Here is a 20,437-nt window from a genome sequence, read left to right as displayed (position 1 = left end):
CGCCACCTTTGAAATGCCTTGCCAATATTAATTTTCGCACGAGTCCGATCACATTCCCTGTTTCTTTGTAAACCGTCTTCAGTTCGTTCTTTCTTGTTTTTCACAAATGATGAATCCCCAGATGTCAACACTGCTTGGCGTTTAAAAGTAAAAGTACTAAACGCCGCCATAAATAATACTAAACGTTGTATGAAATCCTACCCAAAAGTTGTGAGTACACGATACAAAACGCCTGTCACTCGCAGCATCCACGCGCTGGCTAGCAGCCGGATCCTCTTCGTTCTGTGTACGAATGTGACGAAATGACGCACAGACGAAAGACACCATATAAGGATCTCCGGGAAAGTCGACCAGACAGGGCAAATTACAAACCATTATTACAAGTGTTCCGTGGTGAATCCAGCAATGGTGACACAGTTTTAAACACCGTGCTTTCATGTACTTGCTCAACAATTGGTTTTAGCTCATTTTTACTCCAAAAAACTTGCGGACTGCCGCTTTAAGCTGGCCGTCCTTAAACCTCTTATCAAGAAACCAAACTTAGACCCCAAATTAATTAGGAAGATATACAACGATTTCAAATCTTCCTTACCTGTCTAAAATACTAGAAAAAGTGGTGTCCACTCAGTTGTGCTTTTTCATACAAAATAATGACATGCACGAAAAATTTCAGTCGGGCTTTAGACCACATCATAGCACTGAAACTGCGCCCGTTAAAATTACTTAAACGACCTGCTCATAGCATCAGATAAAGGCAACATCTCACTCCTCTTGCTTGACCTTAGTGCTGCGTTCGATACTGTAGACCATAAAATACTTCTAGATCGCTTACACAATTATACCGGTATTGAGGGACAGGCACTACAATGGTTCAGATCTTACTTATCTGACAGATATCAGTTTGTCCATTTAAATGGGTAATCGTCAAATCTAACACGAGTAAATTATGGATTACCTCAGGGATCGGTTTTAGGACCCTTGCTATTCTCCATAATATAAATGCTGCCCCTTGGCAACAGTATTAGAAAACATGGAATTAGCTTCCACTGTTATGCAGATGATACTCAGGCTATATATCTCATCAAGACCAGATGATTCCTTTCAGCTATCCAAATTGACCATTCAAGACATAAAACATTGGATGACAAGTAATTTACAATACATTTATTGGACCAAAAACACGTGAGCAGAATATTTCGGATTATAACCTGCAAATTTAAGGCTGCACTGTTACTCCAACAAATACAGGTAAAGACCTAGGCGTTATATATGACAGCAACCTGTCATTTGGAAATCACATCTCAAATGTCACAAAAACAGCCTTCTTACACCTGAAAGCAAATGTTGCCAAACTACGAAATGAAGGTTCCAAAACGCGTAAACACCATTAAAAAAAAAGAGTTTCCGCCAAAATCAGTATTGTGTCAGGTCGGTATTGAAAAGTCACTTTTAAATTTTACGCAAAATGCGATATCCACCGTGTTATTTTGTCATGTTTTCAACAGTTTCAATATGAAAAACACTTTTTATATTGATTCAATGGATTTATTTCATTTTGAAAAAAAATTGTTATGGATTTATTGCATTTGGGGGAAAAATTATCTTTTAAAATCAAAATCTGGATTTGAATTTTTTATGTTACTAGAACCTAAAGATGCTATGTGAAACTTTAAAAATTGTGGTTTTCATCTTGCCACTTTCTTTGTAAAGAAAACACATTTTTACTTAAATTAATCAAAATGGATTTATAGCGTTTTGGAACCAAACTCTTCAAATATTCTATGTGTTGCTGATGCAGAAAAACTAATGCATGCATTTATGACCTCAAGACTTGACTTTTGTAATGCACTACTCAGTGGTTGTCCTGCATCATCAATAAACAAACTACAGTTAGTTCAGAACGCAGCTGCCAGAGTTTTAACCAGGTCCAGAAAATACGATCACAAAACCCCAATTTTATCATTCCTTCACTTGCTACCCATTAAGTGTCGTATTGACTTTAAAGTCCCCGTGAACCGGAAGTTGCGATCGTCTTTACTTCTGTATTCCGGATGGGTGTGGCCTGCGTTTTTCACTGCGAATTGAATGGATGAGTAAAAACAGCTGTTGCATAGACCCCTTTCTCGCCGACGTCACGTTTACGTCACAGCACTAGCTGGAGGCAAAACAATGGGAAAACTGAAGGCGGCTAGTACAAACCAGCACAGATTCGGCTACATAAGGAGTTTAAAATATCATACTACATACGACAGAATACAGTCTCCAATTTGATATTTGAACACATTCCCCTGCCATTGTCAAACAAAAACACTGACGACAGCTGTAGTTAAACACAATAAAACTAGCGGACTGAACAGAAACGATCATTAAACACACTCGCGTTTCACTTCATAACAGTAACCTAAGATTAAAAAACTACTGTCTTTTGTTGGTGTGGATTATGATTTGGGTATGTGTCTAAAAATATCTTGTGTCTGCCTAAATCATAAACTGGGGAACAATGTTATTTTTCATATAGTTTTAACCTTTCAATGCATAGGGCATGCTCGATAAAACAGAAATGGAGGGTGCTAATCTAATATGAGGAGGTAGACTGTTCCAAAGTTTCAGACCTGCAGTTGCAAAAGATCGATCGCCTCGTTTTTAAGTCTGGATCTAGGCACGCTGAGTAAAGGAGGTCTGTCATGTACCAAGGGGCCAGATTATTGAGGGCTTTATACACAAATAACAACATGTTTAAATCAATTCTATATTTTATGGGTAGTCAGTGCAGTGCAGATAAAATAGGAGTTGCCGGCACATATATTTGAGGGACCCACAAAGCAGTCTAGCAGCTGCATTTTGCACTAGCTGTAGACGGGAGAGGGAAAACTGAGAAACACCGTAATAAAGTGAAATACAATCATCTAAACAAGTTGATACAAAGGCACGAATCACCGTTTGAAAGTTACTCTGTGATAGAAAGGGTTTCAGTTTAGCAAGTTGACGGAGATGGAAGAAGCATGATTTTACAACGGCACTGATCTGTTTATCAAAATTTAAGTTGTGGTCAAATAGAATGCCCAAATTTCCATCACACTGAGTTTCATATATGGGGCCAGTGAGCCACAGTCAACATCTAACACACAGTTTTTCTTAGGCCCAAATAGAATGATTTCCGTTTTATTTTCGTTTAAACTTAGAAAATTACTTGAAAGCCAAAGCTTAAATTCTTCTAAACAGGCCAATAGTGGTTTTATGCCATTTTTATCATTATGCTTTAAAGGAAAATAGACCTGAGTATCATCAGCATATAGATGAAAGGATACTTTATGCTTGTTAAAAATGGACGCCAAAGGTAGCATGTACAAAATGAGATATTTTGAAGAATTTAGGAAAGCACACAGTTCTAGGGGACATTTGGGTGCCATTTTAATTTTTCCTACTGTGGTACGCAATGATGTCCCAGAAATGTCAGTTGCTAACATTTTTCCAAATATCTTTCTTCGTGTTCATCAGAACAAATAAATTTATACAGGTTTGGAACAACTTAAGGATGAGTTATTGATGATAGAATATTTGCAATACTAGGCAATGTAATCTAAATAAATATATACATAAAATATACATACGGTAAGGTTACATTTTCCTTGTATGCTGGGTTGTTTCAACCCAAGGTTTGGTGAAATAGAAACACTTGGTTAATTTAAATTAATTTAGGTTAATTTATTCCAATGGTGGTGTTTGTCCCTTTTTGAGCCCAGGGTTTACAATAACCCAACATTTTTTTAATGCACACTGACACAAATATTTTTTCACATTCAAAATAAAAGTTATGTCTCCATCTGCTGTTGAATAATTTGCTGAAATACATATAGATTTAAACTGCGTCCGAAATCCCGTACAGAATTAGTTTTAAGTATCTCATTGGTTTTCATATATTTCGTGGCTGATCGTCACGTGTGTGTGTTTGCTCTCAAACTCAGAGCCAATTAATTGGGCAGATTCTTACAACCACACCCATTAGGCAACTTTTTACTTTTTCCAACAGGGGGAGACAAATACCAGGCCTGGGAGACCACAAACGTGAGTCATGTTATTATTGCACAGCCAATCGTTTTAGTCGTTGTCAATGACAAACAAAACAACTTGGTTTTATTGTTGCATAACTAATTATTTTGTTGTCACAAGAAGTTTCAATAGCTTTATCATGAACCACATCACCACATTCCCACTGTCCATGAACCTTTTAACCATGTCATCCTGCCCTGTATGCACTTTTTTGGTTGGTTGGTTGGTTGGTTGGTTGGTTGGTTGGTTGGTTACTTGTAAACCAATGGTGGCAAAGAGGATCCTGGGATACTGTGCTATGTCTGCCATTGCAGAGGTTTTAAAGTTTAAAATTATTACATCAAGTTTCTCAATTAACATGAGGTCAGCTAGACTGTATTGATAGGCTGTTGTTATGCAGTTCTCTACACATTCTGGATCCTCTATAAAAGCACATATGACATTTTAGTCACTGATATGGTCTTATATTAAGATATTTATGTCGCTTTTATAAAAAATACCTTAGAAGAATATATTACTGGTGTGTAGCTCAAGACAAAACAATGGCAATGATATATTTTAAGATATTGCTGGGCAAGTTATATTCAGTTAAGACAGGTCACACATTCATTTTAGACTGGGACTAGCCTTGTCTGTGAAACCGGGCCTGAGAGTTTTCACTAAACCTCCTTTCTGAAACGGCCCCTGGATATATTTGTCTCTGTGTATCCAACAAGCAAGAATAAAAACGTTTAATTGCTTGCCTTTAACTCAACATGCAGTCCAATTTGAAATGTAATTTTATTTCCTAAGCACAAATGGTGTGAAACTCATTGACAATTGTGTTTAACAAAACACAAAGGTTATGGGGTTAAATCCTACCGTAACACACCCATAAAAGAATCGCTTTATACAAAAAAATCTGGCAAATACATCAAAATATACATATTGAAATGTTATGTAAAATCCCCATGCATTCCTAAATATATTCCTGTTAAGCACATATACAGTAATTGTTTGCTGTCTATACTGTTGGTTAGGCCTATATGAAATAATAGAGTCATTCATTTTTATAGTGCAAGTAACGCTTCTGTAAATCTGGCACAAGTGTGAGCAAGCTTAAACAAGTAATTTACAAATGAAAAGTGTGCGTGTGTGTGTGTGTGTGTGTGTGTGTGTGTGTGTGTGTGTGTGTGTGTGTGTGTGTGCGCAATGTATATCATGGCAAGAATGCATCGACTGCATTAGTGTATTTACAACCTGGGGATAACTGAAAATCTCTCTGTCTTTCCTTTCTACTCCATTTCAACTTTTTTTACCCCTTAAAGCCTGCTTGTCAGAAGGTTAAAGGGGACTGTTTTGTGATATACACGTGTTAATCACCCAAATCACCCACATTCATAGTCTTAATGATGGAATGACGTGCGTGTCGTTGTTCTAGTGTGTCGTTTCGGTATTAGATGTTTTGATTTTTGCTGATTGGTGTGATTTAACTTCCTACTATTTGGCACACAGGGTGCTGCCTGCCAGCAGAACTTTACTCTTTAACTATTAATGAATTTATGTTAGCATCGTCGGGTGCAGCAGGCTGGCACATATGCACCAGACTGGACCTTGTCTGCAAAGACTTAAAACCGGGCTTCTTGAGGAGACATTGGGTGGTTTCCAAGAAATTTTGGGGTTCTAAAGCAATTTACATTGAGTCAGTGTTTCTGGAATGGTGGTAAAAGAAAATTGCATTCCAGTTATTTAATCTCTTTCCTGGTGTGATCTTTATAGCTTCAAAACTCATTTGGCTCTGCAGTTTACTTCCTGTTTCTTTAAAAGCACTTCCTTTGCACTTGTTGATGACTAAAAGTGCAAGTTTCACTGACCTTTACTATGACAGTGGCTGGATGGTTGTGTGTGTTGGCGTGGATGATTTAGCTCGTCATGACTTGAGTTGTTCTAGTATTATTTTATGTAAAAGCATTTACAAACACTCAGGCATGATACACTGCCTCCAAGTGTTAACAATGGTTTGTGACTTCCTGATTTATCTTGGAGAATAGAAGGAATAAATAGACATTTCCTTTTGGCCTTCTGGTTGCACACAAACATGCTCATGAGCACGCCTCCACAGCCAGGAGATCGACAAACGTGCCTTTACACACAAATGTGCACATCCATTTCAAGTTCGTATTCATGTCCTCACATTTCTCACGAATATCACAATTCTTTGTATTGTTTTGTGTATTTGAGATGTTTTGTTTATACCTAATCTATAATACCTATTTTATACCTAATGTCATTTTGTGTATTATTTTAAAATAAAACATATGGGATGTGTATTGCGACAAAAATGTGTTATTGATAAACAAATCAACAAATGTATGTTTTATTTCTTATGTTTAAAAAAAGATATATCTAAAGAAAAAACTTTTTTTTAACATTTTAAGTTGAACAAAAATTCTTTACAATACAAAAAACCTTAATAAAGTACAAAACTGTACATTCAAAAGTGTTTAAAATGCACTAAACGTTACTGTAAACACATTTAAAAAAATACGCGTCATCTAAATGTGATGTATTTAACGCCAGAATCCGCTTCCTCTCTATATAAAAATTTCAGCTGAGTAGTAAAAAACAGCTTTACTGCATTTACTAAATTGAAGTCAGCACAGCTGCCTGGTTGTCAATCCATTATTCTTTTCCCCGCCCCCACCCCCCACTCCATTTCTCCGGGCTTTACAGCTCGCCACGCCTCGCCTCGTTTTTTTTCTAAATAGTTGTCAGAGCCTCGGGTCACTCGCTAGTCGTCGCGAGGCATCTTCCACTCCCTTTCTTTCTCTCTCTGCCTCCCCGTCATCCACCTTCTCAGACTGAAGCATCCTTTTACAAAAGCTGAGAAAAGCGTGGACCGTATTTTTAGGTCGTTTGTGTTAACAAAGCCCGTGAATAGCCGCCCGTTTCAGGTCGCGAAACAAACGCAAATCTCCACGTTTTTCCTCAAACTTCTCGCACTCCAACTCTGAACATGTCCGGCGAAGACGCACCTGCTCAGCAACAAAACGCCGAGGAGCAAAAGCAGCAGCCGCAGGAGACTAAGTCGCCCGCCGAGTCCCCAAAAACCGAGAGCAAACCGGACCCACCGCCCACCAGCGAATCCACAGAGGCAGCCGCCGCTGCCGACACTCCAGCGCCCGCCGCTGAGAAATCCTCCGAGGAGGACGCGTTCAGTTACCGGGCGCTGGTGCTCACAGGTTATGGCGGGTATGATAAGGTCAAGCTCCAGGTGAAGAAAGGGAAACCGGCGCTCAAGAGCGGCGAGGTGATGGTGCGCGTGAAAATGTGCGGGCTCAAATTCGCAGATTTGATGGCGAGACAGGGACTGTACGACAGGCTTCCATCCCCGCCGGTGACCCCTGGCATGGAGTGCTCCGGGATTATCGAAGCAGTCGGTGAAGATGTGACTGACAGAAAAGTGAGTTAATGTTTACTTTGAGGCACGTATAGTGACTCATTCTTTCAGTGGTATTAACTTTACGTTCCTTTATTATTTGCGCCACTTTTTAAAGTGTGTTTCGCGTGCTTAAACGATTTATGAATCTTGCACGTGATATTCTGTAGATTTCTGTTTATAAATTTAAATGACAAGCTCAAAACTGAGAAATGTGTGCAACAATAATGTCAGTCAGTTAAACGGCGACTCGCAAACTCTCTCTCGGTCGGCACCGGAGACAAAAGAGGAACGGGAGGGGCGCCGGTAGCCTCTGAAGCACCGGAGTCGTTTGTCGTTAACTTGAGCAGTGGCCCAAAACGCTAAACGTTCACAGTAGACTGAATGTGAATTTGTAGCTGTCACCTGTCCTTCTAGCGTGTCCGTGTGTAAAAGTAATGCACCGTTCCTTAATCTCTGTTTGAAAGCTGGTAGTTGGGTGACCGATGACACCCCATCGACAACGACGCGATTAAACTATAACGCCTCATTTATTACGGTCTACACGCTCCGCTTTCAGTACAGACACATCATTGATTATATAATAGGAACGCTGTAATTCCCTTGAAAGACCCCCATTATATTGTCATAAAGAGAGCCACAGCTCGCTTGAACCACCGCCCCTCTTTCGCATGTTTGTAAAGTTGCACCTAAAACGCGTGTCATCCAGATATGATGCCTCCAAACATGCAAAAGTACCCAAAAAGTAGTTTTGACGTTTTCAGATACGGCCACCGATTTGTGCGGCGATGCCGGGTGTCGTGTGAGAGTACGGCTCCTCTCCTCACGCGAAGAAAAGGGCGAGGCGCGAGAAAGAGAGACGCTTAACCGCACGCGCCCTTTGTCATCTGCCTCGAGCATTGTGACATCTCTGTCATCATTCATCATTCACGCCCTTTTTTGTCATTTTAGACAGAAATGATTTCTTTCTCCTTCTATACAAACGTCAACGCCTGTTTGTGTGGGCATCACACCAATGAAATACAATTTCTTAGTATGACCATCTGATAAAACAGACTTTGATCAAGTTGACCAGCTTCATCCTTTGTGTTGAAACAATGTAAATTATTCTCCTGTTAGCTCCTGTTACAAGTGATTTTTAAGGTAGGAAAAATGTAGACTTCTTATGACGTGGTCAAATCGACTCCTGTCTTTCTATGCTCTCCATATGAACGAATCGATGAGTCACGCCTGGTGGTCGCTGCGCTGGTTTCCATGACAACGTATCATGGCAACGCCATACAACGTCGCTGCCTCTTAGCAGTTGAGTAGTTGATCGGATTTTATGTAAAGAATAATGATTACCAGTTGGTATGTGCTGTTCAATAATTATATACAATGCAGAATAAACAATACTGTGAGAGGGAGAAGGGGGCAGAGAGAGAGAGACCCCGTTAAGGCGTTGGCTGGTTGGTGATGCAGAGGAGAAAGATATTGGCTCAGCCCTTCCTCAGCTGTGTCTGTCACCGTTATTGAATTTAAAAGGTCATCATGCACCCCTCTCTCTCGCTCTCTCTCCTATTATCACATCAACAAGCAAACAATTGCTTTGTCTCACATTTGGAGACGTGATAGAATTTGGAAAGCTGACATTGTTTGAGCATGTGAGGTGTGGAATCTGCTGATTGTGATGTCTGAAAAATGCTTCTTTCATAGAGAAAGAAATGGAGACGGAAGATGCCACTGGCTCTATATAGTAAACAACTCTTTTAAACATATTCCCGAGAGCCATTGAGGTGAATTCTATAGATCATGACATCTTCTCACATGGCCTGACAGATGTTATTCCTAAACTGCCCTCTCGTGCCCACTCTCCGACTTCATTAGCATTTTAATAATGAATAATTCATATTACTTGTTGCTTGTGCACACACATATTTATCAGAGCTCTGTCGCAAGGATCAGATGCATCTGTTCACAATTATCTTCCTTTGGACCACATTGTCTGAATGGAATTTCCTCTATTCTCTCTCGCTCACTTACTCTACCCCTCTTTTTGTGTGTATGATTTGACAGGTCGTTGATAAACAACGGCACAGTGAATATCAGTAAGTCCACAGCAGTGATCCGAGCCATTTAGTTGATTCTGGAGCTTTGGAACATTTCTGATCGTGAAGCGTCTTTGGAAATAACATTTTGGGTGTTTGACATCGGAACATGAACTCTTCTCAAGCGTAGTGTTGCTTACTTTTCAGAGAAGCTTAATTATGCTATGAAAGAAGAGGAATGGCTTGTAGGCTGAGATTTTTTCAGTTTGTGGTACTGTGAATGATTAACATACAGTATAGGCTGTATGATTTATTTATTTATTTATTTTAGGCAAAAAACTTTCACTATATGTTAAAATGGAATGAGGGGTAATAATGTGTCTATGGCTGCAGCTATCGATTATTTTAGTAATCGAGTATTCTAGTGATTTTCCATCGATTAATCGGGTATTCGGATAAGTACTTTTTCTTTATTAAAGAGCAACTCTAAATATACAAGAGAAAATAAGACGGGTCTCTTAAAATGAACAACTAATTTGATTCCTTTTTAGAAAAATTAACATATTTATTGCTGAAATTGCATACATTAAAATCTGTGAAAACTAAACCCATTTAGTACATTCCATTGCCATATTACATTCAAAATGCAATATAGGCCTAATACAAATGTATAAATAAGAAACATTAATAAAAATAGAAAGAATAATTTCAAAGGTAAACAATTAACTTCAGCTTATGCATGATGCATTTAGTTTATATCAATTAGTTTGTTTCTTTTTTTACTTACTATTAAATAGTAATGCATTTGTCCACATAAAATACCGAGTTAACCGGACTTTTATTTTGGCAGGTCGTCGGAAGACGCTTATTTTTTAGTGTGTTAGCTTCACTCAGTAAAATGTTCTGAATAAACTCTGGAGGTGAAGTTCATGTCTTCATAAAGCGCAGACGCATCACGCGTGTAGCACGTTAAACTGTGCAGTTCATTCACTCAGTCACGCAGAACAGCCAGATGACATGTGTAAATAACATGATTCGGCGTCCACTAGTCCGCATCTAGTTTGATGGACTCAATGCAGCCGGAAAACAAGTTTCACTCGCAAAATAGACGAAAACTAAGTAAAATAGCAGTTCACCATTTCAATAAGCTATCACTTATTTATCAGCATGAGAAACACGTGTGAGCGTGTGAACAGACTAAAATGCGTGTGTCTCACGGTGAATGCGTGAGACTTGAGAGCCCTGTAACATGTATAGAGTTTAGCGGGCTGTGCGTCAGTAATAATGGTCCGTGGGGAAACGCAGTGCTCCGTGTGTACTGTACTTAAATGGATTAAACAAAGTTTCGAGGCAGCAAAAATTGCCTCGATGATTTTTTTGTATTCGAATTACTTGAGTTACTCGAGGAATCGTTTCAGCCCCAAATGTGTCACAAGTGAAAGAGGAGAGAGAGAGAGGTTACAAATTTGGGATATAATGCTGGAGTGGTGTATTTACATAACAGTAGTGTTGCTACAGTGGAAGTTTGACCTAATTTGAAAATTACAGGTTTTTAACTGTGTGGAAATGGATAAAAGCATCTTTTTTATGGTTGCCAAGCAACATAACGTAACACGTTTTATGTATGTGTAGTCCCGGGACTGCATTTAATGATATCTTACAGCGTTTTCGAACAAGGCTAGATCAAATATATTAATATTACTAAAATCTTAAAATATTTTAGTTGTATTATATCTTTGCCTTATAAGTGATGTGTTATAGGGGTGTAGTGATACATCAATATAGATCGATATCGAAGTGTGTAACAATATTATGTATTGACACTACACATAAAATATCGATACTTATTACACATTTTAGCACAGAAGCCTAGAAGACTTTATTGACTGTTGTCGTCATAACCTGTCATTACATTGATTTCACGTGTGAATTGCTTGTCGTGCAGACAGTTCATAAGATGCAAACGAAGTCTTTCGTGACACACAGCCTTACCCTTTTCAATCTGTTTGTGTGTGTGCGCGTGTACGTGCACACAGGAAAGGGAGCGACGAGAGAAATGGGGCAGTGCTCAGGCAGTGACAAACATCTCACAAGACCTTCAGCTGGCCTTGATCTTTGCTACCTCAGCTGAAAAGTGTTGTTTGTGTTTGTACAAGCTTAGAATACCAAGTATGATAAGTTTGTGATACAAGTGTGACTCCTCATAACTGTGCCGTGTGTAAGAGAGGGAGATGGGGGGAGTGATTTTCCCCAACTGGTGAGTCATGGTCTTGCTTCCTGGTCAAGACTTTAATGTCCATTGATCTTTGAAGTGCAGACCGTCCAATTAAAGGGAAAAGAGGATGAGAAAGGACAGAGACGGAGTGCAGAAAGCAAGACGTGGAGAAGAGGAAGGGAAACGAACGAGTGAATTGGGGCACAGGCGTATCAGCTTGGGAATATTCCCTCTCTAATTGGACAGTGTAGACAAAGATGCCCATGTGTCCCTAGGGCCTATTAGTCTGAATGTGTGTCTTCCTGTCTGTGATGGAAATGCTGGGCAAATTAGTCCGTTTGCAGTTGTTTTTAAGCAAAGCTTCTGGCGTGTATGGAGTAACATCATTGGTTGTTTGTGTCAAGTATGTGGGGAGAAAAGAAATAAAGGGATAGGTGCTTCTCTTGCCCACTTTGTGTGTGTGTGTGTGTGTGTGTGTGTGTGTGTGTGTGTGTGTGTGTGTGTGTGTGTGTGTGTGTGTGTGTGTGTGTGTGTGTGTGTGTGTGTGTGTGTGTGTGTGTGTGTGTGTGTGGTGTGTGTGTGTGTGTGTGTGTGTGTGTGTGTGTCATCTTGTCTCAAGATCATTGAAGCTGAAAGATCTGCCTGCCCTCCCGATGAGAGGAACTGATCTTTAGAAATAAAGAGAGAGAGCGGTAAAGAGAGGCAGGGGATGGGAGATAAATGGAGTTGACGGAGAGAGAAAGACTTGAGGAAGTGGAATGTTTATAGTACTACTGACCGAGGAAATGCACAACTGCGGGATGTAGCATTAAAACGGTTAAGTGTTTTTTATTTGTAAGCGTAACAAAGGTTGGGTCGGTTCGTGGTACTGCCTTTGGGAATTGTGAACGTGGCTTAAAGGTTAAGTGTGTAATTTGTGTGGCATTAGCGGTAAATAAAATCACATTGCAGTGGATGTGACAACATGGACTCAACCAATGAAAAGGACAAATACATTTTGCTGTCATGTTTGATGTGGAAGAAATGACACACTTTATCTGTGTTCACAAGTGTTGCTTGATATCGCTTCTACTAAAACTTTTAATTTTTAACCTTAACCGAAGGTTTTAAAGTTTGTCCTTTGTCTGACTGTGACCTCACTTTCCAATCATGTTTTAAACTAAAGCAGTAAAAATGTTAATGGCAAATATAATTTTTTATTGAACATTAAGTAATGGTGTTCAAAAGTGTGTGTGTGTGTCCTATTCCCTGTATCTCTTGGTTGGAGAGGAAATTGTGGAAGTCTGTTGGATGAGTTTTCCTGTGCCTATGCATGTGTATGTCTAGGTTTTGAATGGGTCGCCAGAGTAATTGTTGGAATTTTAGTTGTGGCGATATTATCGACGGCTCCAAATGCAACATTTCATCTGCTCGAAAATAGCGTTTGGAGAAACAGACCAGATGGCTAACAGTAACAACAGCTTCAAATATTTGTCGAGGTATGCTGACTGTCTTGAAGGATAATGACACCAAAACATACATAAGCGAAATCCCAGATCTGTGCAGCTGTGAGGCCCTATTGCCAAAACCAGTTATTTTTTTGCACGAATGTCAATACTAGGCTAATCAAATTTTCTCTAATGCGTTCTGCATATGTTTCCAGACATATGCTTAAAATTCCTAGAGCGCTGGCGTAACGCGTTTAATAGAATTTTGTGAACGTTTTCATACCACTGAAAGGCACTGTTGTGGAAACATTCCAGAGAAGTTTTCCAAAAATGATTATTTCTCCCTTCTCATCCATAGGTGGGTGATAAGGTTCTAGTTCTGAACCGCAGCGGACTGTGGCAGGAAGTTGTGGTGGTGGCAGCCACAAACACATTTCTGATGCCCGAAGGCATGAGCTTCGAGGAGGCAGCTGCACTTCCTGTCAATTACATCACTGCCTACTTAATGCTTTTCGACTTTGGGAACCTGCGTCCCAACCAGAGTGTACTCGTCCATATGGCAGCAGGTAAGGGAATGAGTGTGTGTGTGTATAGAAGTCTATTATGGGCTTCATAATAACATGAAATGTAACATAGTTACTTTTTGTGAGCCAACAACAGAATGCAGGCATCCATCATGTGATGGTGTGCGTAAATATGCCTATATTTGCATCTTGCAGCTGGTGAAAGAGAACTCTGGGGCTTTGTCGATAAGAGTAGAGCAGTGTTCTATATTTACTTATGCGCTTACAACTTCGTTTAAGTGTGTGTGTGTGTGACGGAGCATGTTTCTTTCGGTAATGAACTGTAGCCGAGGGATGTTGAACACCACTCGCAGGTGTAGATATGCGTGGGGGTTTGTTAGGAATTAAAGGATGAACTTTGGGAGACACTGGAAGTGCAGGTGCGAGTGTTGAACAGTTTATTAATTCTCAGAGAATATTTCTGTAGGTGTTGATGATAAAATCGTGTGCCCGACTCCCTGAGCTGCAGTTTCATTTATAAATGTTTAGTTTAGTTTAGTTCTGCTGGAAAAGCCGTGCTGAAGACCTCTGGTTGGATCTGAAGAGTAATTTCAGTTTAAAAACCATAACTGCACAATTATTAATTTCACTACGTAACATTTCAATTGACTGTTATCTGGACAGATGACCAGTTAATTTAGGAGTCGGTGATTGAAATTCAATTATGTTGTATGAAATGAGGGTACAGTACACGTTTGTGGTTTGGGCACATACAGTACCACCTATAGCAATCCTCTAAGTTTTTTCTTATTCCCACCAAATTTGATATTTTGATTCATGTCAGATAAAAGCTGTTGAATATTTTTATTAAATCTGTCAAATTGTTACAGTATGGTATACTGTTTAAAGATCTTCTAGACATTCAGAAGGTTTTTGGGTCAAATCCTTTACAGGACGACTCTTAGCCATTCCAATCTTGCAGTATACATCACCGCTGGCACCATTATTTGTGCCTGCAGGCTGCAGCTATAACCTATTTATTATACATCACCGTTATTATCTTTCTGTAATAAAAATTAATTTAAAAGAGAATTAATAGAGTCTCCTGGGCCCTAAAGGTGAATTTATGTGATGCAAGCTAGTTTTAACAGCTAAAATGAATTGGCATTTTTTAATATCTGAAGTAATATGAAAGAGTCGTGTGGAGCAATTTCAATATATGCCGCAGTTTTACATTAGAAGATTAAAAAAAACAACTTATACTATGAAGTGCCTGGAGGATGTCTGTCTAGCTGCATAAGAAGTTTGGCATGCCATTTATAAAGTGAATGAGAGGTCTTTCATCTTGCGTTGCTTTCAGTGGGCTTGTGACGCACAATTTTTATAATTGTAAGTGTAAGTATGTGTCTGTTTCTTGTAAACAAGTTTGCTTATTATAGCACCAACTCGAGTTGTGAAGGTGAAATGAATTTTGGGTCCTGTTTTAGGGTTTCTGAGTAAATAAAGTGAAATCAAAAACTGAAAAAGTGATGGTTTAAAATCTGAATCCATGCAAGAGTATATTAGTCTTAAAGTCCTGAAACTCAGTAAGGTTTTGTGTGGCTCTGTTTGCATCTTTCGAAACACAATGAGCCTTATTCATGAAAAATGAGCCGACCAAATTACGTAAAACTGTTCCTACGTGAATTGTTGAATTAATTGGGGACAAGGAGAGGATCAGAGATGATGTATTTTTGTAGGCTAACCCGGAAGTAAGTGCCGCGCTGGTTCCCTCGACCGAAAGCTTAGAAAGACTTTTGGAAGATTGGAGAAAATAAGATCCGTGATTAACAAAGGTTTATGATGTTTACACGTTTTGTCTATCAAGATCATCTTTACACACTAACACAACATTTGTTACTTTTGAAGCCGAAAAACAATCGGCAGAAGTAAAAAGCTACACTTAAGGTTGCTCGATATCAACGTCACCACCACCAAGCCTCTGACAATCTTTCAAACTTTATTAAAAATGTGTTCCCTGGTAAGTAATTATTTCGTGAAGGAATCCTCATCTATGTTTTAAGGGATTTGTGCCCATGTTGCATTATTTGTGAGCTTTATATGCGCGATGACGTCTAACGTCCCCGCCAAAGGAAGTTGTCGCTTTTAGCAACTTGTTTGCAACCGCCATTTTTAAGACACAATAAGGCTTTAAGAAATCACAAGCGGGTTATAATTGGTGTGTTTTATGTCACAGAATAAAACGTAAAAATATTTCGAGGTTTTGTTTACCACAGACCTTATTTCGAGCGATTTGCCAAAAACCCATTAAAAACACCCATAGACTTTGGAGCGATGGAACCGGAAGTCTTAAAATGCTAACTCGCTTCCGAATTTTGCATACAAAAATGTGTCATCTCTGAGCCTCCCTATTTACAAAAGTGTTGATTTCTGGACAACTGTGTATCATGAATAAGACGCAGTGATTGTAGGAATGTTGTTCGGGATATTTTCATATTCTTTCTCTTGGGTCTGATATGTGAATGCCATCTCCTGGCTCTGTAAATGTTGGTGAGCATATGTATCATATGCTGTGGGTGTGGACCAAGCTTTGGCTCAGGGTGAAAAGAAACGCTGTCGTCCAACTGGTGTTGCAGAAACCAAAATTCTCAAAGAAGCACGATAGCATCTCCTGAACCACCACACCCATAAACAGAAAAAAAAGATTTATTAAAACAAAGCTTTCATGACCAGCAATATTCACACAAATGTGCAGCAAAGGAATCACAAACAAAAAAATTATGGTCACTGGTGTGCCTTTGAGAGGGAGGGGAGGAGGGGTTGAGCGAGAGAGACAAAGAGACAAACATAAATAAATGAATAAACTGTAGTTATGTTTTCAGTATTGTAATTCTTTCAATTTCAACATGTTTGATTCTTTTGTGTTATTGTTTTGTGTATGCATGAATGTGTTTGTGAATGTCTGTGTTATGTATTTGAGTACTCAGGAAACCCTTGGTATCGCAGTCCACAGGATGTTTTTTGGATTCACTGTAAAACTGGAAATGAGTTTCCTCTAAGTCTCAGGGAGAGAGAGAGAAAGTAACAGTCTTAAACATTAAAATTTTGTCTTTAACACAAGAGACTTGCGGCCTCACACCGTGTCTACACCGGACGCGACAAAAGATATTAGAAACGCATTAGAACACATTATAATTTGTGAACGTGACCGTTTTGGATTAACTATGCCTTTAACATGGTTACAGACTTAAAGTATTTTTATAGCACCGTTTACATAAGATATCACAACAAGACTATGGTGCTAGTTGACTGTTTTATAACTGGATGACTCGGACCACATTCAGAGATATGTAGTCAGTAGGGGTGAAACGGTTCAAATTACTCACGGTTCGGTCTGTGTCACGGTTTTAGAGTCACGGTTTCGGTTCGGTTCGATTTGTGCTATGTTCAGGGAAAAGGGACTACAGACAAATAAAAATAAGAACAAATAATCAAGCTACAAGTAACAGCACCAATAAAACAACAGAGCAAAGCAGAAAATTAAATAAGATACTGTATATATACCTTTTAAGGTAGAAATGGATTAAAGTAATCAAATAAAACATAACATTGCATATGTACAAATTAAATAAAGACTAATCATAATTGAAGTTACAGAAGCTATTGAGTCACAAGCAGTGAGTGATTTCCTTGACTTTTAACAGACAGCAGGAATATGCTGCTGTCGCTTTAAGAGGAATGAAACACATCCAGAACACTGATACTGTACACATGCATTGTTTTTCGTCCGTTTCGTCCGTTCACTTAGGACATAACCTATTATGTTTGTTAAGATACTCGACAACATAGGCATGTTGACCTACTTCGTGTGTGAATTTGTCCGTTTAAGCGCTTCAAAGACAACTCAATATTTGCGCCATGTCTGAGACTTTCCTTATGCGCGCTTCGGATCTTCTCACAGCGCGCAAGTAAGTTTTCTTCTGCATCATCTTGCACTTAAATGTTTAAATTGGCAAGGCTTGAATGAGTTTAGTTTAAACAGCAACATGTGCTGTTCAGGTCTCACCTGCACTCGCGCACTCACAACACCGGGTGATGAAAGCATAAATGACTGGTCATATTACAGCATACGTCAATTGAAATTTGTCTACGTTATTTGATTTGTTTTAGGTATTAAATGTGTATCCATCGACAAACATACATTAGCTGAACTTTGTCAGTCTGTTTTATGCATTATCATTTTTAACGAACCACATTATAAATGCGTCGTCAGATTTAAGATGAACCGCGGTCCAAGCGCGTTGGACCGTGTGCTGAACCGTTGGTGGAGAACCGTGCGGTTCAATTATTTACCGAGAACCGTTACACTCCTAGTAGTCAGAAACATCCAGTAAGAGCAGACGCAGTCTGGTATTTTGAAGTCTGTGAAATCAATTTAGAAGAACTTTGACACTCCCGTCATTTGAGAATACCATTCTTTTTTAAAGGAATAGTGAAAGTATGTACAAAATTTATGCCATAGCTCTCAAATAATATTTTTGCATCCACATATTTAAACTTGCCACATTGTTGCTGGATGTGCAAGAACCAATGGCATTTAGCATCACTGACATCAAACCAGTTGAGAATAACAAAAAGTTGGAGTGAACTGTTCTTGTATCTTAGCCTTAAGGTGCACATACAGTCCGAAATTTTCGTATACGTTTTTTCGTATTCGTTATCCTTAAAATTCGTCACGCACAGAAACCTTGCACATTGAGTCTCATGCGTATTAATAAATCCGTTGCAAAAAAATCGCAAAACAATACAGCCTGACCCTGCGTTCGCTCTGCCTCTCTCCTTATCTTTCCTTTCATCCCTTGCTTCTCTCCATTGACAGGACAACCTACCTACTAGGTAGTCTGTCCTTACTCTCTCTGCCTGCATTTTCTTGCATAGCCTACCTGTCAACACTCCCGTTTCTCACACCCAGCTGCCGCCATCCATCAGTTTTGTTATTTCTCCCATGAAACAGTATTTCAGTTTCGCGAACGGACCGACAGAGCCCGCAAACAGCCCCGGGAACCCCAAAACTGGATTTTGGTAATGTTGGTAATGTTGCCTATAGGGCTGCCGCTTACAGTCGACTATTCGTTATTCGACTAGAAGACACTTATTCGAACATATTTTAATTAGTCGATTGTCTGCTTATTTCAAAAGTGTATGCACCACGTTAGTCGCTTTACATAGCCATTCGCTCTAACACTACCGTTAACGTGGATAAAGGCATGCTACTATAAGCATATTTAAATGTTTATTTGTCCAAGGGTGTAAGAGTAACATGGTGGCTAAAAAATGAGGAATGCAATCCGACGTTTGCCAGATCTGCTAAGCACATGGGCTGCACCCATTCCATGCTTTTCTTTGCATAATATGCTTTATTATATGGTGTATACCGAACATTTAGTGTTTTGGGATGTTCATGGCTGAGCTCTGTGTCCTCCTTGAAGCCGGTGCGTCCATCTTTAGAAAGAAGAGCACTGATGGCGGAGACATGGAAATCGAAGGAAAAAGTGTTAAGTTAATGGTCTATTTTGTTGTAGTGTTTAGTTAATGCTTTATATTTTATTTATTGGTTTGTATAATGTATTGCATATATTTATTTATTCCTACTTTTTGCGTTCTGACCTCTGAGTTTTTTCGTTGTTAAGGACGTCGGTGTGATTATTTCCGCTGATATGTTTTCTTTTAAGTGCTTCAGTTTACTGTATTTTTATTTATTAGTTTATTTACAATTTATTTTATATTCTACTTTTAAAATATTGTAACAATTTCGTTTTTGAAGAAAATACTTTTCGTTAGGTGTCCGAAGGCCTTTTTTTTCCAATAATATTTTAGTTTGCTTGTTTAGTTTAGTTGTTTTGGTTAGTTTAGCCTAAAATGTATATATTTTTTCATTTTCACTTGTGAACTATTATTGAGACATATAATCATAACTTTTGCCGTTGTAAATGTGATTGACACAACGTGAGGTCGTATTTATTTTTTAACGTGGGAAAATTTCGGACGCAAATTTCCGACTCTTATGTGCAATTACCTTTAGTTCACTTTCCTCCAAGGTCAAATTCACAGGGTACAGTTCCTTTATGACCGAACACCTAATGCTATATATACTGAATAGTTCGACATCGAATGGTTAATTCGAACCAATATGCTGTTGTGCTTGTTTTGCTGAAACTTTGCCTTCAGTATTGAATTGAGACCAGATTCTTGTCAAGCATATAATTCATCAGTGATGCAAATTCACAACCTCCACTTTTAATCCTGCCAAACAGCTTGCAATAAAACAAGACTCTCACTCTCTCTCTGCCCTCTGTTTGCACTAAGGGTGTGGGCCGAGCGCTCGCATGTTGAGAATCTGCAGAATTCCTCTGTGTTTTGGGGAAAAATCCCTCTCGCTGGAGGAGTGCGATATTGGGAGGGTAATATTGTTGTGGCCGAGATTGTTGCCTACCAAATCTCAGTGCGTGTATGAATGTGTGGATAAAGAGAAGCATAAAGAGTTCACTGTGTATGTGTGTGTGTGGACAGCCTTGTGTAAATTGACCTGATTAGATGAACATTGGTCTTCATTTTCTCAAGTAAACAATGCCATACAATTTTCGCTCTCTCGCTCTCTCTCTCTCGCTCTCTCTCTCTCGCTCTCTCTCTCTCTAGCTCTCTCTCTCTCTAGCTCTCTCTCTCTCTCTAGCTCTCTCTCTCTCTCTCTCTCTCTCTCTCTCTCTCTCTCTCTCTCTCTCTCTCTCTCTCTCTCTCTC

At 39.1% G+C, this 20,437-nt stretch overlaps 1 protein-coding gene across 1 annotated transcript in view; it reads left to right on the top strand.

Moving 5' to 3' along the window:
- The first annotated feature begins 6,790 nt into the window (after positions 1–6,790).
- Positions 6,791–20,437, top strand: part of vat1 (vesicle amine transport 1) — a 28,709-nt gene continuing 15,062 nt past the window's right edge. Inside the window, exons 1-2 of the mRNA XM_057346801.1 lie at positions 6,791–7,492; positions 13,496–13,703. Coding sequence (XP_057202784.1) covers positions 7,046–7,492; positions 13,496–13,703 — 655 coding nt within the window. The 5' untranslated portion in view covers positions 6,791–7,045. The remainder of the gene's footprint in view (positions 7,493–13,495; positions 13,704–20,437) is intronic.

Source organism: Triplophysa rosa, linkage group LG11 (genome assembly GCF_024868665.1).
Source record: "Triplophysa rosa linkage group LG11, Trosa_1v2, whole genome shotgun sequence".
In the NCBI taxonomy this organism is placed as follows: domain Eukaryota; kingdom Metazoa; phylum Chordata; class Actinopteri; order Cypriniformes; family Nemacheilidae; genus Triplophysa; species Triplophysa rosa.
Note: the sequence above shows the minus strand (reverse complement) of the source record. Positions and strands in the feature narration are given on the sequence as shown.